General features: G+C 38.4%; 1 protein-coding gene across 18 annotated transcripts in view; it reads left to right on the top strand.

Moving 5' to 3' along the window:
• LOC124391671 (unconventional myosin-IXb) overlaps positions 1-24,553 on the top strand; it is a 57,598-nt gene that overhangs the window by 22,264 nt on the left and 10,781 nt on the right. For 12 of the 18 annotated variants that reach the window (XM_046858381.1, XM_046858383.1, XM_046858380.1 and 9 more), the window contains exons 3-26: positions 6,142-6,236; positions 8,920-8,982; positions 9,258-9,357; positions 10,380-10,480; positions 11,781-11,910; positions 12,222-12,311; positions 12,499-12,615; positions 13,319-13,453; positions 13,595-13,716; positions 13,964-14,105; positions 14,829-15,024; positions 15,287-15,362; positions 15,750-15,842; positions 17,218-17,331; positions 18,435-18,474; positions 18,613-18,729; positions 19,076-19,156; positions 20,043-20,153; positions 20,292-20,411; positions 21,325-21,474; positions 21,548-21,702; positions 21,792-22,868; positions 23,064-23,127; positions 24,231-24,334. In XM_046858381.1, coding sequence (XP_046714337.1) covers positions 6,142-6,236; positions 8,920-8,982; positions 9,258-9,357; positions 10,380-10,480; positions 11,781-11,910; positions 12,222-12,311; positions 12,499-12,615; positions 13,319-13,453; positions 13,595-13,716; positions 13,964-14,105; positions 14,829-15,024; positions 15,287-15,362; positions 15,750-15,842; positions 17,218-17,331; positions 18,435-18,474; positions 18,613-18,729; positions 19,076-19,156; positions 20,043-20,153; positions 20,292-20,411; positions 21,325-21,474; positions 21,548-21,702; positions 21,792-22,868; positions 23,064-23,127; positions 24,231-24,334 — 3,593 coding nt within the window. Of the gene's footprint in view, positions 1-6,141; positions 6,237-7,686; positions 8,475-8,919; positions 8,983-9,257; positions 9,358-10,379; positions 10,481-11,780; positions 11,911-12,221; positions 12,312-12,498; positions 12,616-13,318; positions 13,454-13,594; positions 13,717-13,963; positions 14,106-14,828; positions 15,025-15,286; positions 15,363-15,749; positions 15,843-16,850; positions 16,923-17,217; positions 17,332-18,434; positions 18,475-18,612; positions 18,730-19,075; positions 19,157-20,042; positions 20,154-20,291; positions 20,412-21,324; positions 21,475-21,547; positions 21,703-21,791; positions 22,869-23,063; positions 23,128-24,230; positions 24,335-24,553 lie in introns of those variants that run through there. The other 6 variants (XM_046858399.1, XM_046858385.1, XM_046858382.1 and 3 more) reach the window with 5 other exon arrangements.

Genomic DNA, 24,553 nt, shown 5'->3' with positions numbered 1-24,553 from the left:
GAACTGGAGTAGATTTTTCAGTGTGGATAAGAAGTCTGTTGTAGTTTTATTTCATACCCCAAACTTTCTTTTTTGGCATCAGTTGTCAGTTGTTCCACTTTATATGAAGCCAGTAATGGGTTGAACTTAGCATGTTTCCATAGCCAAAGGCTGTTTCAGAGAGATAACCACAGAAGTAAGACAAGCAATCCAAAGCAAATGAAGTGCAGGAATAAAAGGCACAGTCGTGAATGTTCAGATGTTAAGGTAAAACTTCCGTTTAACATTTCCAGGTTATGGTTAATTTAAGGAGACTTGGACAGACATATTTATTCTCAATTTTACTCTGTGTTTATCCACTCATTTTTCCTAGATCTGTGGGTGTTGCTTAAGAAAGATTGTAAATGATTTCAGGTAAACTTAACCATTTCCTCATACCCCTTCACAACTGCCAATCACAGTTGCTGGGCTAGGGCATGTTAGAATCTGAATAATTTCTTTCCACTGCGTTCAAAAGTGTTTTCAAAACTGTATATGAATCAAATGGTTGACGGCTTCACAAACTACTTAAAATGTTCATGCTTGACTTCATTCAAGTTTTAAGTGTGTATATCTCTCTCTCTCTCTCTCTCTCTCTCTCTCTCTCTCTCTATCCATCTATCTATCTATCTATCTATATAAATACACACACACACACACACACACACACACACACACACACACACACACACACACACACACACACACGTGCATCTCAATAAATTAGAACATAACTAAAAAAATTTAGTAATTCAATACAAAAAGTGTAACTTCTATATTATATAGATTTATCACACACACAGGCCGATATATTTCTAGTGTTTATTCCTTAGAATTTTGATGATTGTGGGTTACAGCTAATGAAAACACAGAAACTTTGAATATTGTGAAAGTTCAAAATTGGAGACTTGTGGTGTCACACTCTAATCAGCTAATTAAATCCAAACACCTGCAAATATGATGATCCTGATCCTTTAAATGGTTTAGGCTACACAATCATGGGGGAAGACTGCTGACTTGACAGTTGTCGAGAAGACAATCATTGAAACCCTGCACATACACAACACAAAAGGTCATCGCTAAAGAAGCTGCTGTTCACAGAGCGCTGTATCCAAGCACATTAATGGAAAGTTGAATTGGAAGGAAAAAATGGGGTAGAAAAACGTGAAACGAAGCCCATTCAAGAATTTGGGGGAGATTCACAAAGAGTGGACTGCAGCTGGAGTCAGCGTTTCAAGAGCCACCACAGACGTATTCATGGGCTACAACTTGTGCATTCCTTGTGTCAGAGGTGTCTTACCTGGGCAAAAAAGGACAAAAAAGACTTGAATGTTGCTCAGTGGGCCAAAGTCATCTTTACAGATGAAAGGAAAGAACTTTTTGCATTTTATTTGGAAATCAAGATACCAGAGTCTGGAAGAAAAGAGGAGAGGCACAGAATCCAAGTTGCTTTAGGTCCAGTGTAATGTTTGTACAGTCAATGGTGGTTTGGGGAGTCATGTCATCTGCTGGTTTTGGTCCAGTGTGTTTTATCAAGTCCAAGGTCAGCACAGCCGTCTAGCAGGAAGCTTTGGAGCACATCATGCTTCCCTCTGCTGACCAGCTTTATGGAGATTCTGAGTTCATTTTCCAGCAGGATTTGGCACCTGCCCACACTGCCAAAAGCACCAAAATTTGGTTAAATTACCATGGTGTTGGTGTGCTTGACTGGCCAGCAAACTCACCAAATCTGAACCCCATAGAGAATCTATAGTGTATTGTCAAGAGGAAAATGAGAAACAAGAGACCAAAAAATGCAAATGAGCTGAAGGCCACTGTCAAAGAAAGAAACCTGGGTTTTCATACCACCTCAGCAGTGCCACAGACTGATCACCTCCATGCCACGCCGAATTGAGGCAGTAATTAAAGCGTATATATATATCTCTCTCTCAATCAGTGCATTTGGTACCTGGGCCTTCAGTGGGGACTTATTCGACTTAATCCACCATTTAACACCACCACTATCACATCGCGATTATAGAAACCATCAATACAATACAAAAACGCAACATAACGCGCGGCATTACAGAGAGAGAGGCATTTCACATATGGAGGGTGAAAACCATTTTACTAAAGCAAGAAACCCAGTCAAGACTCCACACCTCTACACTACAACTTCAACTGTGCACCAACATAATCTGAAACAGTTCAGAATCAATATTTGTATAATAACATGACAAAAACATAAACATTTTAACAAAATGCAACCTACTCACAGAGATGCAGACTAATAATTTGCACAAATCCTCAGAGACTGTAAGCCAGTGGTACCGCTCGTATTTACTGGTCTAGAAGTGACGAACAAAGTCTTTTTCTCAGGCTGAGACAAGATAGCTAGCTTCGGAGTTGGCCAACCTCTTTTCACGATGTCTCGCTTTTCTTGAAAATGTATTTAAATATTTCTGAGACCAAATAAATTTATTTTCATCCGTAGGCGTCAAAACGTCTCTCAGATGTATTAATGTGTGCAGAGCTACACATGTGTTTTGCCAGTCGAACTTGGCTGTAACAGTTTCCCTCTGACCAACCAATCAGAGGATGGAAAAATGCTGCTATTCTGGGCCAGCTAGCTGGCCCTGTGAGGTGCATATGAAATCTGATTGGTTAAAGAAACAGACCCGTTGCTAAATTTCTCTATGGCCAAAGAGCTAGCAGTATTAACTTTGCATAATACCACTTTATTAAACTGTACTATTTTCACATGAGGGTTATGTAGTTTTTGCTTACCGTGCTGATGTTTTGCCTTCATCCATACACACTATCTCACTGGCAGATATAACTGAGTACACCCCAAGGGAACTTCATAACTAAGTAAATAACTGGCAACAAAAGTGAGTACATCCTAAGTGAAATCTGTGTACTTTGTGTGAGTACCATTGTTATCTAACACTGCCTTAATTTTCCTGGGCATGGAATTCACCAGAGCTGCAGAGGTTGTTGCTGAGCTCTTCTACCACTCCATAATGACATCACATGGCTGCTGGGTGTTAGACAAATGGTGCATCCATCTCTCTCTCTCTCGCTATCTCTCTATACGTTTGTTGATTATTTATAGAAGGAAATCCCTATCCTTTTTCTGTGCACACAAGCTCAGAGACACTAACTAACTAGGAAAGCGAGTATGCCGCTCCCTCCCCAAGACCATGCCAATTTTGCTTTTGATCTCTTGACAACAGGCCAAGGCAACCAGGGAAGCTGTCCCAAGCCCCAGACATTTTAGAGGCCCAGGATGGTTTAGGAGTCCACTATCGAGCAGCATTTTTAGCAGTTGATTGAAAATGTGTATTAGTTTCTAACTGTTTATTGTTCAAATTATTATTAACATTTAATTAGAACAATTATTATTATTTCTTTGTTATTCTGTTTTTTTTGCAGTAACAATCAAGCCTCACAAGCTTAAAAATCACTGAGATGGTTTATAATTAAATAAATTAAATATTCAAAAGGGTATTGTGCATATTGCACATTTATATTCTGAAACTGTGCACATTTAAAAGATAGAATATCTTTTTTTTTCTTCCAAGACACAGATGGACGCCTCAGTGCATGGAATCTTAATCAGTGTATGTATAGAGTGTCCTCAAAATGGCTGGCTAAAAAATACCACCATTCCCTCTTTTGGCCTGTATTTGGAACACTTGCAGCCCTATTTAGGATGCACCCGGGTCACTTTGTCTTATTTTGCATTTAGTTTCCTGTGCTTGGTAAACACTGAGCACTATTCATGCCTTTAAGCCTGCTGGCTAAGGTTGGCATCAACCCGGGGGTTCTGGAGCATCAAATACCTCGTTAATCAAACTCTGACTCGGTGTCACTGACCGTTTCTCTCTTTCTGTCTTGCACACAAACGCACACACAAACAGGGCTCTGTGAGCCCCGCTGGCATTTTCTGTCTCTTCCCACCACCTCCAGCCTCACAGAGACTACAACAGGGAGTGTGTCCTGTGTTTCCCCCCATAACAAATTTAGAAATTACACTAAATTATCAACATGTGGCAATCGGTCTAACACTAGTTCTAGTTCTGGTGTTTATTTTAGTTCGATGAATGGGTCTAAATTTACGTGGAGGCCTCTTGAGAAACTCTCCTGTGCATAAGCATGAACCCTGATAGGAATCAGCTGTAAAACCATGATAACGTGCCTGGATGTCATGATACCAAACATTTTAGTAAGTTTGATTCTGTTGAAATATTATTTTATTACCATTTTTAAAATGCGTGTTTTTTTTTTTTTTTAAGATGATGTTCATTAATAAAGGTGTATATCAATAAAACATTATATGATGCACAAATAAATGCTTGTATGCATGACAGGTGAGATTTAATTAGCAGAAAGGAATAAATCAGATAAAGTCTTGTGTGAATCTCCATATCTTCTTTTTCTCAGTAGCGCAGATGCTCAAGATCTTGATTTGAATGTTGCTCAGTTGTTTTTGCAGTTTATATTACGGTTATTTTCCACATTCCATAGATCTGACTAGTGTTTGTTGATGTTGCTTTCAAAAATGTTTTTGTGTCTAATGTAAAGCTATACAGGTCAGATTTATTCTGTCCAATGTGTGTTTGTGAAAATCATGAATAAGAAAGGCTTGTAAATTTTCTACAACAGTAGCTCTAACAGTTCAGTTTAATTCTAATACATTATTGTTGGGCTGTAGATATCGATTCATTCAGTAATCGAGTATTCTACCGATTTATTACATTATTTAATGGAGTAAGTGGATAAGAAGTACTTTTGCTTTATTAAAGAGCAACACTAAATATACTAAATATAAGAGAAAAAAAGATAGGTCTTCTAAAATTAACAAGTAATTTATTTCCTTTCTAGAAAATTTTGATTTTATTTATTTTATTGAAATTGAATACATATATCTGTAAAAACTAAACCTATTTAGAGAAGTTAATTGCCAAATGCCTGTTAGATGATTGTTAGACTGAGTTCTCTCCAGGGATCGGAGGCTTTGATACCATGCGATTTTATTGATTGTAGTTTTTTTCATTTTCACTGTGTTAAGCTTTCTGGCATTATAGAGGGGGTGATGCTACCCGATGTGGTGGAAATGGGCTTCCATATGAATCTTTCCTCATCCCTCCCTATTTCTGCAGCATCTTTGTTGTTTCCCAGTCCAGAGCACGCCAAAGTTTAGCGGGTGGTGCGTCAGTAATAATGGTCCGTAGGGAAACTATGCTCATTGTGTAGTTAATTGGACTAAACAAAAATAATTTGCCTCGAATATTTTTTGTATTTGAATTACTCGAGTTACTCTGGGAAGTGTTTCGGCCCTACATTATTGTATCATTCTAATACAGTGACTTGTACTGGCCCTCCAACAGTGAAGAACAGTAACGAAGTAAATGTAACTCTTTGCTGTAAATAAGTAGCTTTTTTTTTTTTTTTACGTATCTGTATTTTATTGAAGTGTTTCCATTTTTTTTTTGGAGATTTTTACTTTTTCCACTACATTTTAGTCAAATGTTTTACTAATTAATATCATTCTATTAATAGATTTGTGTGCTAAGAGTAACATTAGGGTCTTTTCACATTAACTGAGTTGATTATGCACAGGTCTTGTGACAAAAATGATAATAGGAACATTATAGCCATAATACATCAAAGTACTTTGGATACTTAGGTACATTTGAAGGCAAATATATTTACTTAAGTGAGCACTTTTACTAGAGTAATATATTACCTAGATTATCTGTACATTTGTTTGTATAATTCGTCCATCACTGCCCTCCAAATATATAGATCAAAAAAGTGTGTAACTGTTAAAGATTTCTGTATTGAGAAATATCCTTTTTTTTTTTTAAACATTTATGGAAAAAGTGTCTGGTTTTTAGTGCAAAACACATTTCCACCAACCATCTTGTTATACCCCAGCAATGAAGAATGTTCAAAGAATCCCCTCTGGTACACAAAGGATGATTGTATCAGAAAGGACCTGTTATTGAGGACTGTGTTAAAGGAACAAAAAAATTTTTTGGTTTAAAACGGACAGAAATGAGAAGAGGCTTATTCTCTCTGTATTTTGCTGGAAATATAATCCACTCCTCTTTCTTACGCACCTTTTCATCTTCTTAGGCATTCGGCAATGCAAAGACAGCCCACAACAACAACTCCAGCCGCTTCGGGAAGTTCATACAAGTCAACTACCTGGAGAGTGGCGTGGTTCGGGGGTGAGTTTGTTGCATCTGTTTTGCGTTGTGTCTTCAAATGTGTAAAGTCATTAGCAGCACATCCACTCATGCTCAGTTAATCAGTCTGTCTAACTCTTCAGCATCTGTGTATTCGAGCCAGATGTGTTAGATTAAGCTCAGACCCAAATGCTACAGGGTGGCCCACAGTGCATGTAGCAGAGCAGCATGGGAAAGGAGGTTTTGAAGAGCTTGTGTGGTTATTATGCACGTCAGAGCAAAATCATGTGTCATTTCCTCTTGCAAACCTTAGAGAATGTGCATGACTAGAAATAAGGAACTGTTCTAGACTCAGGCAGTGGTAATGGTTCCGCTTAGATTAAACCAACCGCACTGTGTTTTTTTTCTTTCTGATAAGGGCCGTTGGAGAGCATTAATGTCATGTGTTTTGGTATTCATAGCACATTATACACAGTCATGTAATTATTTACCAAGAGACATTACAGGTATATTTGTAATGCATTCATCAGTTGCATTACGTTTATCATTATCAGAATGCATTATAAGCAATCACACAGTCCCAGTTTTATAGATATAGACTGCTACATTTACAACAGTTGTAAAATGTTTTTTCCCTGTATTAGTTTAAAAGGAACTGGGACTGGATATATTTGCTGTTATGTGTTATGAACACTTTACAATGCATCATGTTAACAATCCATATTTAATGTGACCTTCATATAAGTGCTTTGCCTTATGTCCATCAGAAGGTTACAGTTAGAAACAATCATATCAAACTCAACATTTTCTACACACTTTCATTTATTTAAACACAAATACTCAAAGTGTATACGCTGGCAGTCAAGAGGAGAAGAATAGGGCGTGTGTCAGCAGCTCAAATAACCGACGTGCAAGACTTTCTCTGCACATTTGCTTCATTGCTTCACGCTTGTGCATTTTTGTGCATGTGTACAGTTCACAGCACCTAGAGCTAATTTTAATTGATTATGCTCACTGATAACACTCTTCACACTCAGACTGCTCTTTCACATGCTATCCGTTAAAGTTTAAGTTGATAGGAATTGTACTTGAAAACATCTCCTGCTTGTTGTTGATTCACATCACCTATGTGCTTTAAGACCAAAGGATTCTTTTGTGTTCCCTAGGCTATGCATGATATCGCAAAAACACACAGTGATTAATATAATTAATGGTTAATTATGTAGGATATTGCTGACTTTGTATCCATTCGGAAATATCGTAATCGTGCAGTGATTTGCTTTTAAATGCCACCACAATGCCATAATTACAAATCAGGTTTTTTTTCTGGGTGTGGCGATAACAAAATGCCATGACGCCACTAAATCTAAACAGGACTCCTGCAATGAATGAAGAGATTTAAATGGTAATTTTTCATGTTTACTGTGCAATGCTTAAAGGCAAAATAAACTTATAGATAATACAAAAATAAAATAAAAATTTGTCTAACTTTTGTTTACAATGTCCATGTTGTAATCATACGTATGCAGTAATTAGCCGGGAGAATTTTAAATCGTAATAACACAGTGGCCAGTGTGTATCAAAGTGCTGCTTTTTTCACATGTGGGAATGGGATTGTTTTGCTATGATTTGCATTAAACAAATCTATAAATGAACAGATGCAACTCAGTTTACCATCGCATGGCACAAGGCTACTAATGGTAACATTGTCAATGTATACAATACCAACAAGCAGTGTTTAAGAGGTGAACTCACAACCGTTATTAATATATAACCATTAAACGAGAAGCTTAAATCAACAGAACTGCTCATTCTTTTGCAGTCATTAGTGGTTTCTTTTTGGGTTTACGTAACAGTTTTCTTTTCGGGGCTTTCTACTACTGTGCTTTTGTTTTTCCATCGCAACAAAGAGTGCGATAATTAAACACACTTGCATGGAGTCAGTCTGAGATTAGATCCAGTGCAGACTCGCAGCAAGCTGCTTTTATTGCGGAGGGGAAAACGGGTCATGCTGGGTGCAACGGTTGCCTTTGTCTCATTTCTGAGTCTTTGTCAAAAAGTCTCCATTGGACAACAATATGCGCAGCTGGCACTGTGTGCGGTGCACGTGTTCAGCTCGAAACAAAAGCAGGGCTGTACCAGAGCAAGTACGGCAACCAAGGAGGCTCAATAAACCCGATAACAAAGCTGGCAGCTTGAGAGGATGCTTTCACGCACTTCATTGTTCTTTGGCTGAATGCAGCCCCATGCAGTCATCCCCACTCCATTGATGAGCACTCAGTAAGTCTGTTACTTTTGTTAAAGCTGGAGACTGGTTTATTTATTTATTTTTGATACAGTATGTGTTTTATTTACATGTCTTACAGATCTCTAAATAGGGCTTTCAACCATCCCAAATGCTTTCCTGTATATTTTTTTATTAGAGAACAAACCATGGGTTTTAATTATCATCTGTGCACTTGAATAATAATTGTCGCTCTTTATTTTGGTTCTGCTATTTATAGCGCTGCTGTGGACCGCATGGTCGCATCACTTCGACTTGATTCTTTGTTTAGTTTGCAGTATTGTTTAGGCCATCTGCCTCCACTGTGCCATTAACCAAAAGCCTCTCTCACCCTTGACTCCTATTGACAATCAACATCCACCAAACATGATTATTAATCAATCACCACATGCAGCATGGAAGACAAGGATTATGTAAATCGATGGTTCTCTCCTTTTGTAGGGCAGTGGTCGAGAAGTACCTGCTGGAGAAATCCCGCTTGGTTTCCAGAGAAAAGAATGAAAGGTAAAAAAAAAAAACAGCCCACCATTAATTGTTTATATAATTTGCTTCAGAGAATCCTTTTTATGGAGTATCAAGCTAGGCATTTTCCATCCTTTTTTTTTTTTTTAAGGCAAGCCATCTGTATCAGTGACGAGCTAATTATAGAATGTAAGAACCTTATCAGTGATATTGTGGAAAAACAACTCCTGATGGGTGTAAAATAAACACAGCTGATTAAATTGAAGCTTGAATTTGCTTATCTAGTTCTCTGAACTGCCATTTTGTTCCACACACAGAAACTACCATGTGTTTTATTACCTTCTGGTGGGAGCATCTGAGGAGGAACGCAAGGAGTACAAGCTCCTGCAGCCGGAGAACTACAACTACCTCAAGCAGGTGAGGACAGGTTAAATAAATTGGCCTTAATAATCTTTACACTAAAGTACAAAAAGTGTAAAGTGATGCAGTGATGCTATATTTCCAATTATTTATATATTGGAGAATTTTGTACATCAGCTGTGAAACATCATCCGAAGTTTGGACTGCAGAGTGCTGAAGTGAAAAAAATAGATTTATGACCATCATGTGACCAAATACAGTAATAATGTTCATGATGTTTAGAAATAGTTGCACTTAGCACTGTTTTAGAAAATATAAACACATTGATGCAGAAGAATGAGTAACCCTGACTTGGATGAGTTCTAGCTGGTTCTAGCTCATACCATTCTGGAATGTCAGGGATAAAGTATGCTTCCTGTAAAGTCACCACATACTGACTGCATGTTCAGAGAAGAGAGCTGATAGCTAAGAACACAGAAACTAGCAATCATAAGTAGGAGAAATTGTAAGCCCATCTATCTATACAGTAATGCAGTATTGGCTCACTGGTGCATTCATCAGAATTCAATTCAGTTTTTTCCTATATTAGTTTGTATTTAGCATGTAACGTGTATATATAGATTATTTTAATTTACTTCATCTACTTTAAAGATAATTGGCTGTATGGTGATTTGTTTTCAGTAAACCTGTACCTCTATACAAGCTGCACATTGACTACAAAATATATCCAAGTTTCATTTCTATACTATTGTCCCTTGAGAAGATATACTAAAAAGGTTGCTGAAATGTGATTAGCTGTACTTTTGTTAGATACTGTATATCCTATATAAATTTTTCTAAGCATATACTAAAAATGAAAATGAGATCAATCAACAAAGTTGATTCAGTAGTTGTAAAAAAAGGAAAAAAAAAAAAAGCATGCTAGGCCAAAAATGGGCCTGATTTTGTATTTAAATTATTTTAATTTATATATATATATATATATATATATATATATATATATATATATATATATATATATATATATATAAAATTAAATAATATAATATAAAATATATATACTTATTTATTTCCTATAGCAAAACTTTACCATAGAGGACGCAGACGACCTTCGGCATGACTTTGAGCGACTGCAGCAGGCCATGGAGATGGTGGGCTTTCTGCCTGCCACCAAGAAACAGTCAGTATAATAAACTTGTCACAGCAGTTTCCAAAAGAAATAACATAACATTTTATACGTTTATGGTTACATTAAATCTTGTGGAAACAATTTATGTCCTGAATAGAGTTTTTCTAAAACAGTCAACACAAAATAAAAGCTGCAGGATATCATTCTGAGGCAAATTAATTTACATTCCTTGCCTGAGCTATGGAATAATTTGTGCTGCCCAGAATGTCCCAAAGTATAATCCAGCCTGGTTGGAAAATGAAACATCACCCACTGAATGCTTAGTGCACTCCTTCAAAACAAATGTAGACAGTTTTTAGTTTGTTTCTGATGTTTGAACCCTGTACAGAGATTCATGTCCCAGTGTTCAGTTTAATGGTGGGTTTTTTTTTCCCTGAGTTTCACTGTGTTCTAAACCACATAAGCATGGCTTAGTGGCATCCCTGGTGACCTGGATATTGTTTTGATTGTTAGATTTGTTAGCTGCATTAACTGTGCAGGTCCACTGCTAATCCAGAGAAGCAAATTCTGGATTTTCAGCATATCTTGGCGTTTAGGGGCTGGGTGAGATTATTTGCACTGAGCGTTCCATTAGAAGTAAACAAACGACTGTGAAGCTCAGCAGCTTTGAGTCACTGCATTTAGTAGTGCATACTGCTTGTTGCTCACGCCCTGCAAATGTTGATTCATAGTTTACATTGGGTGAAGAGGAAGTGCATATCTGACCCAGTGTCTGTTATGTAAGGAATTAAACACTCAGTATTGGGCAGATTAAAGAAACTGATTCTGCACACCAGCCTGCTGCTGATCAGAGTTATTGTTCCTAATGCGACACACTTTTTTTTTTTTTTTTTTTTTACAAAAGAATTTGAGTTTGCTTTTTTTTTTTATTTAATGTGTATATCTAAGTAGTTTCCGTTCTGATTTATATTAATAGCAGCCATAAATAAAAATTACCTCACCAGTCTGTTTTTTTCCTCTATTGAAGGTAGTATAAGGATAAATCCACAGCTTATTATTTTACACAGAAATAAGCAATTCATGCACTTCTTTGCCCTAAAGATGACTTACAGCTTTACCTAAAGGAACTGCTTCAAATCATTTTAGTTTAAAATTTTTATTGTATGTAGAGCATCTGCTGTGGAAATTGCTATGAATTACCTGCATTAATATAAGACCTGTAATTTACAGTTACACTGTTGACAGAGCTGCTGTTTTCTTAAATGATTCATATATCAGAATTGAGATCATAATAACACTGGTATAATTATCTTTAATGAGTGGTTTTAAAAGAAGTCGCTTTTTCTTTCAGGATATTCTCGGTGCTGTCAGCAATTTTGTACCTGGGCAATGTCACTTACTCCAAGAAAGCCACAGGCAGGGATGAGGGCCTGGATGTGGGACCACCTGAGGTGCTTGCAAACCTCTCTGAACTCCTCAAGGTAACTGAGTGATTTGCAGTAAAGCATCAGCACAGCATACTGAGTAGATATATGTAATCATAAAAACAGTATAACTTTTTTATAATGAGGCAATATAATGATGAAAAACCTTTTTTTGTGTTTGGTTAATTCTTTTCTTAATTTGTTACATTTTCTCTCTTGTTTTTTTTGTTTTTTTCGAGATTGTCCATTTTAATTGTGAGAGATTTCATCTAATGCATGCATACATACAGTTAGTGCAGTTTAATAGTTTATATCTGTTTATATAAATTACAAGAAGTTTAGTGTACTGTTGTGTGTGTGCTTTGCAGGTCAAAGAGGAGCTGCTAGTCGAGGCGCTCACAAAGAGGAAAGCGGTGACGGTCAATGATAAGCTGATCCTTCCCTACAGCCACAGTGAGGTACAGCAGGCATTTCTTCAATATTTTACGCACTTTATGGAAGTATTCACCCTTTTTTTTAATTTGCAAAGTCACTGGACTGAATGACTTCACCCCCCTCAGTTCCTTGTCCCTGCAAAAATACTAAATGAACTGCATGTATGAAAACTTTTTCAGATTGAGAGAATAATTTTTTTCTTTTCCTTAGGCGATCACCGCCCGGGACTCTATGGCCAAGTCTTTGTACAGTGCGCTTTTTGACTGGATTGTCCTGCGCATCAATCATGCTCTTCTCAATAAGAAGGACATGGAGGAATCTGTGCCGGTGAGATGTTGCACTGTTCTCCATCAGACCTGAAACTGTTTCACATTATTCTTACATATTTTTATCCTTTTCCTGTTTCATAAGTGGATTAAATGACTGATCACTAAAACTCTGGCTGTCTCAGTATTTTATGTGAAAGCTATTGTTGCACAGACTTGTGCTTTCTTTTTGATCATTTACCTAAGTAAAAACTGTAGATGTCTGAACTAAAACTGCAGTGAGAGGAAAGGAGTGTGACTGGTTCCGGCACAGAAGCATGAGCATAGCAGCCACACCCAGGCATTTTGCCACTCTAAACAAAATGCTGCCTTGCCTCCCCAATTGCTCTATATTTTGAAACAATATGTAATGTAATAACTCTTGCATCAGTGCATTCAAACAGTATATAAAGTCCAAATAAGAACCTTTAAGACCAAGAAAATCAAGCTAAAGTTATTGGAATATGAATATCGATACCCAACAATTGTGAGGGACTAAACATGAGAAAGTATAGAAATGTGTATCTCAGTAGATTTGACTGGAACAATGCGGGGGAAAAACGTTGCACTACTAATAATAGTAACACTGAGATTAAAACAAGGCATCAAATCAGCACTAATAATGATTCATATTTTCTTAATCTAAGTTCATAAAGCCAGAGGACTTCAGCACGCTTCAGAATGTGTGCTCATACATTTCTCTTTTATCTGTTTTTTTTGCACAGTGTTTGTCTATAGGCGTTCTAGACATCTTTGGCTTTGAAGACTTTGAGACCAACAGCTTTGAGCAGTTCTGCATCAACTACGCTAATGAACAGCTACAGTATTATTTTAACCAGCACATCTTCACGTTGGAGCAGGTCAGGCTACATGTTTTTCTTTAACACCGACACTTAATTTGTGAATTTTTTTTATTCTGCTTTGTTTGTAGTGGAGTTCTGTGCCATGAATGAAAGTCTGGTAGATACTGTATTTATTGTTGTAGCATTTTGTCTGTGCAGGAGGAGTATCAGGCTGAGGGCATTACTTGGCACAATATTGACTACACTGATAACGTAGGCTGCATTCACCTCATCAGCAAGAAACCCACCGGACTCCTCTATTTACTCGACGAGGAGAGCAAGTAAGGCTAGAATATCTAACTATTATATTAGTCTTGCTTCTTTAGGGGTGGACAAATACAAATAAACAATAGCCTGAACAAGAGATCTTGTCCCATTTGATACTGATTTGTCCTTTCCTGTTAAAAAACAGGTTCAACATTTCATTCTGTATTACACATACATGTCATAACAGATGCTCTTTACTTTAGAAAAAATATTTTCTCTCCATTTCTTATTTGTGTTTATTTTCTCTGCGCATCTCTTTAGTTTTCCCCATGCCACAGATATAACCTTGCTGGCAAAATTTAAGCAGCAGCATGAGAGAAACCACTATTTTGTGGCCACACCTGTGATGGAGCCAGCTTTCGTTATCCGCCATTTTGCTGGAAAGGTCAAGTACCAGATCAAGGTAACATCTACAGCTGTATAACATTTTTACCTTTTTGTCTTTCTTTTGTATGTCATATAACGCTGAAGTATTGTGAGCCCCCCCTTTATTACTAAGACCGGTGCATGTATGCTCCATCAAAACAATTAAATGCTCTTGAAATTATATCTACTAGTAAGGAACATTTGGCTTATCGAATTATACTACAACACTTGAATTCTGTATTTTCCTTAGTGCATATCACATTTACATTTATGTGCTCATTCCGGTGTTAGCTATTATCTTTCCTGCAATATCTACTAATTTTCAGAAACTTGTAAAGTAGATGCATAACGTAGACAGAACAAATGTGTAATCGGTGATATGGTGACGTCTATAAGGAGATATGGTAACATGACGAGCTGTGTTGTTTTTTTGATTATTTTTAAGAGAGGAAAATAGTCTGGTAAGGGAACGCTGAGCGGGGATTTTTGAAAAAGTGTAACTATATAAGGATAAAATATGACAATGATATTAAAATAGTTGACATGTCATTTAGTATAAGTAAATGAATCTTTTATTTTCGGAGTAAAATAAAAAGTAAAATACATCAGATGGTGACAGTAACTTACTGATTAGTTACCATCCTCCCATGTGGTTTCTTTATTAAAATAAATAAAGTGGTAGGTATTTTACAGCTGTTGTGCTCACCTGCCAGTTGCTCCCTAGCGTGTTTGACGCCTGTTATATTTGACATTTTGGCAGGATTTCCGGGAGAAGAATACAGACCACATGCGGCCAGACATCGTTGCCTTGTTGCGCAGCAGTGATCGGGCCTACGTGCGCCAGCTGATTGGCATGGACCCGGTAGCGATGTTCCGCTGGGGCATCCTCCGTTCTGCCATTCGTGCTCTTGCTGCCTTCAATGAAGCTGGACGCCGGTGGGCTGCGAAAACCTCCGGTACATAGAGTTTGGCTTTTTAAGATCAGAATCAGATTAGTGCAAAAAAATCACTAAGGTTTATTTTTAGCCTGCACATGAAAGTGTGGTGTGTGTGACGCACGTCTGGATTTGAGTCTATTAAACGCACAGGCTAAGAACAAAGTAAACAGAAGGAGGTATTGTTTGAGTCAGGAATTCAGCAAGTCTTGAATTTGTTTCAATAGACATCAAAAGTTTCTGTGCATGTGGCATATATTTGTGTGTGTGTGTTTCCATGCAGGTGTGGTTAGACCTGTTTCAAGAGTTCCACTGGGAGAGCTACAGCGGTCCAACACACCCATCGAGAGGATGTATCGGTGAGGCTTAAACTAAGATTATAATTATCTAATGCCATAGCAGGAAGTGCTGTGAGGAACATGATCTCTTCCTGTCCTTTGCTTTTATTTGTGGAGATCATGTGACATGTCTCGCCTCCCGGAGGCGCACTACAGGCAGGTTCTCACAAGTTTACCCAATCATAGCAACATTTTCTCCTCAAGTCATATAGTTTATACATGTTATCCTATGATCCCAAATTGATGATTAGATGCTGTGCATTTATTGCCCTATGAATACCTGTGGTGTTCTCCTGTTGACCATCTATCTCTTTCTTTCTCCTTTGAGAAAAAAAGTTGCTCACAGATCAGCCTCCTTGAGTCCATTCTGTGATAATTGATTGCCTGTGTGCTGTTTCTGCTTCACAGCCGGGCCTCTATGCTCGATTTCTCTTTTGATCTCTCAGAGGAGCGCCCCCTAGAGGCTTTCGAGGACATCTTTGCTAGTTATGAGAGTAAAAAGTAAGTGGAGGAGCTAGAGCACAGCTCGGGGTCTGGCAGGAGCAGCTGTCTGCAGTAGGCCAGACTGGGACATGGAGTTTATGAGCTCATGTGCAAGTACGCTACTTGTGCAAATCTCACTCAGGATTTTATTGGAGCTTAGTCTATCTTTACCACAGATGCAGCAAAAATATTATCGGATAAATAATGGTGGTAAATACTTTGTCCAAATAAGGCTGGCTGTTTTTGTGGTTATTGGTGACAAACGAGAGCACAGGGCCAGAGAAATTCTTCACCATGTTGGAGCAATAACCTCTGACTACACAGCTACATATTAGAGTAAATTGCTTTCATGTCTAAACTGCTGTGGGCTTTTGGAGCTATAAGAGGAGATTGCAGTTGTTGTTTTTTTTATTGCAAGCTTTTAGAGATACTGTTAACATCCCCAAAGTTGATTATTTTCTTAGAGCATGTCTTTGAGTCTCTTAGACCACAGCACTTTTCTCATTATTACAATTGTTTTATTTTTTATCTATTTATAATTACATGTTATGTGGAACATCTGTGAAACAAGTTCCTGTTCTCTTTTACAACAGCTATAAACATTGCATGCATCTTTTTTTTCTCTTTTGAAGTTAATGCATGCTCGGACAATAAGCAAGTTAGCGTCACAGTGTAGTCTGTTTATTACTGAACTGAATCCACGATTGGATGAGTGTGGTCTAATGCAAATGTGAGACAGAGGAATAAATTGAAATGACTTAATCATAAGACAGGTCTCTATATCATGCCATTAGTAAAGGCAGTATTTATTAGGCGAATAAAAGTCAGGCTAGTGGTTTATCAGTGTGTCGTCTCAACGCCTTCTCTGCCAGCACATCCTGTTTGACCTCTGAGCTGTGTGGTAGGTTTTATAAGTGCATGGACCACATGGAGGCAATCAGTCAGCACCAGTTAACACCAATATCACGAGTTGCACCTGCATGGACTTTCTCACGTCAATGTTTCCCCCCTGTTTTTTTATAACAGCACTACCATGCTTCTGATTAAGAGCCCTGAGTTCAGCATTGTGGTCGCAGATGAGAGTCACAGTCACGCAAGGCACGATGGCGAGCCTTCATGACACTGTTGTGGTTATGATTAGAATTTAAGCTGCTTGTGGTTCTTCATCTGCTACCATGCTCTGTGTGTGTGTGTGTGTGTGTGTGTGTGTGTGTGTGTGTGTGTGTGTGTGTGTGTGTGAGAGAGAGTAAAATGTATTATATCTAGACTGTGCGCACTTTGGTGGAGGAACCTTTTCTTTCCAGCGGTGCATAATTAACGTTTGGGTTTCTGTCCTTTTTACCACATCCTACCTCATTCCATCTACACATCCCCCTCACTAAATGTGAATCAGCGACATGCACGCCCAAATTATCAACTCCATTAAGGACTTGCAGTTGGATGGCGAAGACCCACGAAAGCTGCTTCAGTCCTGGGGTCGCCTGCGCTTCCCACGTCACGTTCTTCAGTGAGTCGGTCCAAAGAGACATCGTAACTGTTGACCCCTGACACTCGCCTGCTGTCCCCAGCGTCACATTTTGTATCAAATGACGCTGTTTTCTTGGCTAAGCTTTGTTTTGACTTAAGTCGTAAAAGTACAATTTATAATGAATGCTCCTAAAGCCATACTGCTTTAATAGACCCTCCTAACACGTTTGGCACTAATTTGTGCCCAGCTGCTTCAGTTAAAAGAATGAAGTGTTTACAAACCTCGAGCTTTGTTAGGCTCTCCTGAATTGTTTTTGCCTGCCACGCTTGTGTTTGTTCTAACCTACAAATACACCTCCCACTGTCTCTTAGAAATGAGACATAACCGCTAACCCGCTGCATGATCTAGCTAATGTAGTCTGTCATTTTCACAAACAGGGACTTTTTAGTCAGGGGAAAAGATTTTGGGATTCGTGTTTTTGTTGTTTAATGTAATTCCAGTCCATCTATTTATCTATTTTAAATGTACACATTTTTTGACTTTGTTCTTATGAATTCATTCAAAATTTAGGACCTTGAATTGATGTGAGGAAAAAAATTTTGGTACCACAAATTAATATTTGTGCAAAGCCACTGTTTGCATTTTCTTTAGTAATTACCTTTTTGTGCCATTGTGGTTCCGTGTTGTCCCATTCCTGTTGGCAAATCATTTTCAATTATCTAAGGTTACAAATGTAACAGGAGTGCTGATGGACTTGCAGTTTCGGAATGCTTCAGAAAAGGTGTAGGTCATTTCAATAACAACCAAAATGCAGCGGAAAAATATACGAGTAAACAATTGAACCGTAATAGCCTAAACAGTCAGAGAAAACAGGAGTCCTGATTCATTACAGGCAAGCATTTCTTACACGAGAATGTCAAATATATTCGCAATCAAAATATACAATTTGTCCTCAAGAAAAAAAGGATCCATAATTTTCTCTTCTCCTTTCTTCATCATTCCCCTTCTCTCTCTTCAGTCTTATTCACATGCATCCTTTAATCCCCCTCGCCTATGCACGTGCATGACTTGCAATAACAACGTACTAACCTCCCTCAGCCCCGTCCCACCACACACTCAACCACGCTATTCCTCCTTTGCAGGAAGAACAAGAACACAAAGAACAAGCAGCTGATTCCGAAGGTACAATATTTTATTTATTTATAAATAGTTTTTTTTGTACTATTATACAATACCATTTCTGTTGAGGGGGGTTCTACCTTGCGTAAACGTTTTAGCATCCGTGTTGTATCCATTGCTGACCATGCATGTGCTGTGCAGAACCTGCTGGACTCTCGCTCACTGAAGTTTATCGTGGGCCTTCATGACCGCACCACAAAGCCTCTGCTCCACCTACACAAGAAGAAGAGGCCCCCGAGTATTAGTGCTCAGTTCCAGGTACAGCTCCTTTCACCAAACATGCACCAGCAAACGCGCGTACACCTTTTTTTTTTCTCACAACTAAAACTTATGTAAACCATGTAAAATCCATTGGCTCATACACAAGTTCTGCAGAAATGATGCTAAAGATTTAGTTTGTCTGCTAATAATATAGTACAATATTTGGAGTCTTTGCAAATGGACCAAAGTCTAACAAATTCAGTTTGTATTTAAAATGCTATGCTAGTTTTATGTGTCATCACATCACCTGCACATACTTTGTGTAGAAAAATTAATTAATTAATTAATAATGTGATCAAACAAGATGTGAATTAAGCAATAAGCCATATGTTTTCTCTGGTAGACCTCCCTCGGTAAGCTGCTGGAAACCCTGGCGAAGGCTGAACCCTTCTTCATCCGCTGTCTACGTTCAAATGCTGAAAAGGTGCTGCATTCCTCATTCTTACAGACACTTACACACACAAAGCTCATTCCTGAGATAGATAGATACCCAGTGTACACTCTAAGCAGGATTGTTCTAGTGACTAACTAGTGATCTTTTAGTCTGCATATCTGGTAAGAGTAATTATTGCTAATATTAATACTTGTACATTTGCCATTTTTGCTACAACCAGGAAGGCAACATAAGTGCCATTTTACACTGTGCCAGAATGATCCTTTCTCTGATAACACACTGTACATGATTTTATTATTGCATGAAACAAAACAGCACACAATTGCAGAGTGTGAGTAGAAATCAAATCGCTTTCTTTCTAGAGTTTAGACCAAGAAAACTGTATTGACTAAATTTCTGATTCCATAGAGTTGAGATTAATAGAAAAGAAACATCTTTGGTAAGAGGTTTTTTATCAGGAGTTAACAGAGCAAGCAAATGCTACCAACCAGGAAGTTTCAGGAAACTCCTCCTGTTGAAGTTGGCTCTAAATTCATTACATGTACCACAAAGTCACACCAGGCAAAACTATAAGTAATAACTAATTATTTGAAAAGTTATAACTTAAGAATACTGAATAGGGCTCTTTCTCGTATTTATCAGATAGAAATTCTAATAATGTGAAAAGTGTGGGGAGGTGGTAGCTTAGTGGTTAAGGCATTTAAATTTCAAATCCCAGCTACACCATGCTGCCTTTCCTGGGACCCGTGCAAGGCCCCTAACCCCATAGATGCTCAGTTGTATGAATGAGATTAATGTATATCGCTCTGGAAAAGGGTCTGACAAATGCAGTAAATGTAATGTTTTGTGTGTGTGTGTGTGTGTGTGTGTGTGTGTGTGTGTGTGTGTGTGTGTGTGTGTGTGTGTGTGTGAGCAGAAGGAGATGTTTTTTGACGAGGCGCTGATTCTGCAGCAGCTACGTTACACAGGCATGCTAGAGACAGTGCGCATCAGGAGGTCAGGATACGCTGCCAAATACACCTTTCAGGTACACCTTCCATGTATTTCAATGCTTTCGAATGTCATTTGACGCTGTTCAGAAATATAATGATGTTCGAATTTATAGAAAGTCTTGTGTATATTCAGTTTATACAAAATGTTGTATTAAAATGTATTTCTGATACAGGAGTTCATTGAGCAGTTTCGCGTGTTGCTGCCAAAAAAAGCGTCTACTCCAGAAGAAATCTTGACGCTGCTTCAAAACCTCAACCTCGACCCCAAGACGTACCAGATCGGCAAAACTAAGGTCCACCTTTTTCCTGTTTAGAAATAACAGCGCATGCAAGACAGTGTTAACGAGGAACTTTTGAACTACAGGCTTTGTTTATATTTAATTCAGGATCATAAGGTTGATTTTTTTGGAACAGTATTTTAATGCTACAATTGATGCTCATTAGGGATAAACTTTAAAGAATTATAAATGTATAGATATTACACTTGTTTTTTAATGCAAAAAATGAATAAAAATTAATTTAATTAAATATTGTAGGGAATTCGTGAGCTATTATACACCGACCAGGTATAACTTTGTGGCCACCGATCAGGTATAACATGGACCACCTGTCTAATATTGTGTTGATCCTCTTTTTGCTGCCAAGACAGTTCTGATCCTTCGAGCATTTACAGCATTATTTTCTTCAGCAATTTCAGCTACAGTTGCTCTTCTGGTGGATTTGACCACACAGGCCAGTCTTCACTCCCCACTTGCATCAATTAGCCTTGGCTGCCCATGACCTTGTCATCGGTTCACCTTTGCTGCTTCATTTAAACACTTTTAATAGATACTAAACACTGCAGACTGGGAACACTATAAGAGCTGCAGTTTTTGAGAAGATCTGACCCAGTCGTCTATCCATTACAATTTGGCCCTAGTCAAAATCCTTACGCTTGCCTATTTTTCCCTACTTTTAACACATCACCATTGAGGACAAAATGTTCTCTTGCTGCCTAATATATCTCACACACTAACAGGTGCCATGATGAAGAGAGAGTGTTATTCACTTCAGTTGTTGAAATGTTATGTCATAATGTTATGCCTGATCGTTGTAGATCATATATTATATATTGTGATAACATGTACTGTAGATGTGCTCATTTTGTTACATTACAACTCTCTATCCTGCACTTCTTGTAAGCTTCTGCATCTTTGATTTTTACAGGTGTATCTTAAAGAGCTAGAAAGGCAAAAGCTTCAGGACACCCTCCACAAAGACGTCATGCACAAAATAATTTTCTTGCAGCGCTGGTTCCAAGCTAAAATGCAGAGAAGGGAGTTCATACGGATGAGGCAGGCAGCCATAATTATTCAGGTAAATGCAAAGTTTTTGTATATTGCACATTGAAAACGTGAATCTGCATCTAAGCACGTATTTTTGGGTGTAGCACTCCTGGCGGGAATGCCGCAGCAGACGGTGTAGAGCAGCGACTCTGATTCAAGCTGCATGGCGAGGATACAAACGGAGAGCCGAATACCAGAGTTGCCGAGCCTCTGTAACCAAAGTCCAGGCCCTGGTCCGAGGCCAGTCGGCTCGAAGAAGGTGAAAGGATTAAAGATAATGTTTACGTTGCCCTCTGGGATAGTTATGTTCTTTGTATTTTAATTGTTTCTTTTTTTCTAATTTTTTAGGTACAATTCTCTGAAGGAAGATAAGAGTCAGAGAGAAGAGGAAGAAGCTCGACAGAGGAAAGAAGAGGAGGTAGCAGCAGCCAGACGAGCCCAAGAGGCAGCAGAGGGGGCCCGAAAAGCACAAGAGGCTGAGAAGGCAGCCAGAAAAGAGAGAGAGGCAGCTGAGGCTGCCAGGAGGGCACAAGAGGAAGCAAAGAAACAAAAAGATGCAGAAGAGCTTGCTATTAAACAGAAGCTAGCAGAGGAGGAGGCAGCAAAACTCTTAAAACAGAAGACAAAGAAGGAAGCACCAGCTCTGCAACTTAATAATCAGGCTGTCTTAGAAATTTACAGTCAGAATGATTTAGCACAGACCTCTGGGAAAAAGGAACGCCAGCAAACTGAGGCTGGTCCTCAGCATAAAGCAGAGCTCTTGGATAGTCAAGTAACACCTGAGCACAGTAAGAGTTTGGTTGTTGTAGAGAAGCAAAATAAAGCTATGGGAGATGCACAAGAAGCAAACAAGGACTCTATCACCACCACACCAGAAAAATTGAATCCGAATACAGCTACTGCTCACAGCACAATTTCCATTTCTCCCCTCCCTAAACCATCCATCAGTGTTTCTGTAGAAGATTATGTAAAAAGCCCACAAACTGATAACCTAACACCTAACGCCATTCATCCTGATTTAGGGCGGCCCAAAACACCACCAATTGGGAAACTTCCCACCACCCGGAGTCAGGAAAAGAGAGAGCTGAGGAGGCAGCGTGGTTTAGAACACAACCAGAGGGAGAGTGTGCGTGCAGCTGCTGCAGGCAAAGATGAGCGCTGCAAAGAGCTTGACCAGTACACCTTCATATCCCAAAAGAATGAAAAGCCTAAGAAGGAGGCTGAAGATGAAGAGATGGTAAAGAAAGAGGCTGCAACCGGCCCAGTCAGACCCTCGACTTTACCCCTGGATGTGCCTGCATCTAATGAACCCAAACACACTCCATGGACCAAGGAACTGCCAAGCCGAGAAAAAAGCAACACCCAGCCTGAGATTATGCTGAAAGAAACCAGACACCAAGAAGATAAGAAAGCTAGCATGTTAAAGTATGGCTTATTGCACAGTGCTTTTTTTTTTGTTTTATTACTCATAAGTCAGCGAATGATTCCATAGACCAATCCTACACTGTAGAAATAAGTGGATATAACCAATTACAATAATCATTGCATCATCCGTTGTTAGATTTATATCATATCTCAAACATAGAAATTATTTTTCTTATTTTCCTCTGTGTTTTTCAGGACCTCCCGGTCTTTTGATGACATTACAGAGTTTAAAACCTCAGATGTCCCCGCAGTTTTGCAGGTAGAGTGTTTACAAGTATTTTTTTTTTCTTTTCTGTTTATCTGTAAAACATCACCTACCTATTAAACCAAGCTCTCTGGCTCACTCAGGGCAGTGTGCATTGTCGGAAGTGTCCCAGACGCAGACACCGACTTGGCATTGTACGTAACTGCTTGAATGTAAAAAGTGCAGAAATGGAGGATGTGGAGTTCTGGAGGTTCTCTCTAACTAATCCTGTGCAGGTCACGTATCTTAACTCAGAGTCGAGAGCTGCTTGGGGAGACTGAATGAGCGTGCTAAGAATCAATGAAAGGGCCTGCCTTTTTTTCCTTTTCTATTCAACAAGAAATCAAGCATGGCTGCTGTTAGGGCTTTCATACACTAATCATCCAAAAGATTCACTAATCATATTCAAACTGCTAGTCAACTTCAGATTGTGTTTGGTTTTAAATTTATTTATTTATTTAATCGTTTTTACAAATTTTTTTTATTTTCTATTTTGATTCAATACTACATTCTTACCATTTATTAGGCCAAACATTTTTTACATTCTTTTTTTGTTGTTTGTTTGTTTGTTTTGTTTTTTCCAGTGAATTAGCTTTTCTGTTGAGTGAGTTTAACTAACTTCTACAAATTAGTTGTCTCGAAAAAATAAATACTATTTGACGAGTGAAAAAGGATTTGTTTTGCGAACTCTTCCTTCTGTAGTAGAGCAAAATGAAGCGCTAGTCTCATTGTTGGAGCAAACATGCTTATGATGTTCCTGCCAACCACGATCGCTTACATATTCCTTATTCTCTGTTCAGTAATTAATAACTGTTGAGAATGTGATGTGATATTGATGTGCATAATAATTTTGATTTTGATTTTTCTTAGGGTATGAGGCAAGGCTTCTGGCTTAAAAATGCAAACTTCAACAATAACATTCTGATTGTTATCTGAGAATAAGCATATTCTTAAAATTGTGTTCAGTCTAGACAATAAAAGCAGTTTATAATCCTGGTGGTGGTGCTAACTGATTGTTTTTAAAACTGTAAATGCACTGTGCCTTTGGTTGAAGAATCGGCACACCTGGTGAAACCGTGGTGTAAGTAATTGAGATTATTTCTGTATCCCTTTTACAGCCCATGCCTCGTGTTGTTGAGGGTACACAGGGAGGAAGAGTGAGTAGCGTGAAAAGGCCACCGCAGGACGACAGCCTTCATGCCCATCCTCCCACTCCTGAGAGGTGCGATTAGAACATCGGATTCTTATTATTATTATTATAGAGAAAAAGATGTAACAGTACAATTTATTCTTTGGGAACATTTAATCTGGTACCAGAACTACTCAGACAAAGGCTGATGTAAAAATGTTCTGTTCCAGTTTGGTGGTGCCAAAGATTCTGGTATTTCACACAATTGAAAATTATGAAAGTATTGATCAGGAAAGTTACAGTTAGTGCTGT

This window comes from Silurus meridionalis, chromosome 9, assembly GCF_014805685.1.
Source record: "Silurus meridionalis isolate SWU-2019-XX chromosome 9, ASM1480568v1, whole genome shotgun sequence".
NCBI classification, from domain to species: domain Eukaryota; kingdom Metazoa; phylum Chordata; class Actinopteri; order Siluriformes; family Siluridae; genus Silurus; species Silurus meridionalis.
This window is presented reverse-complemented; position numbering and strand designations above follow the sequence as displayed.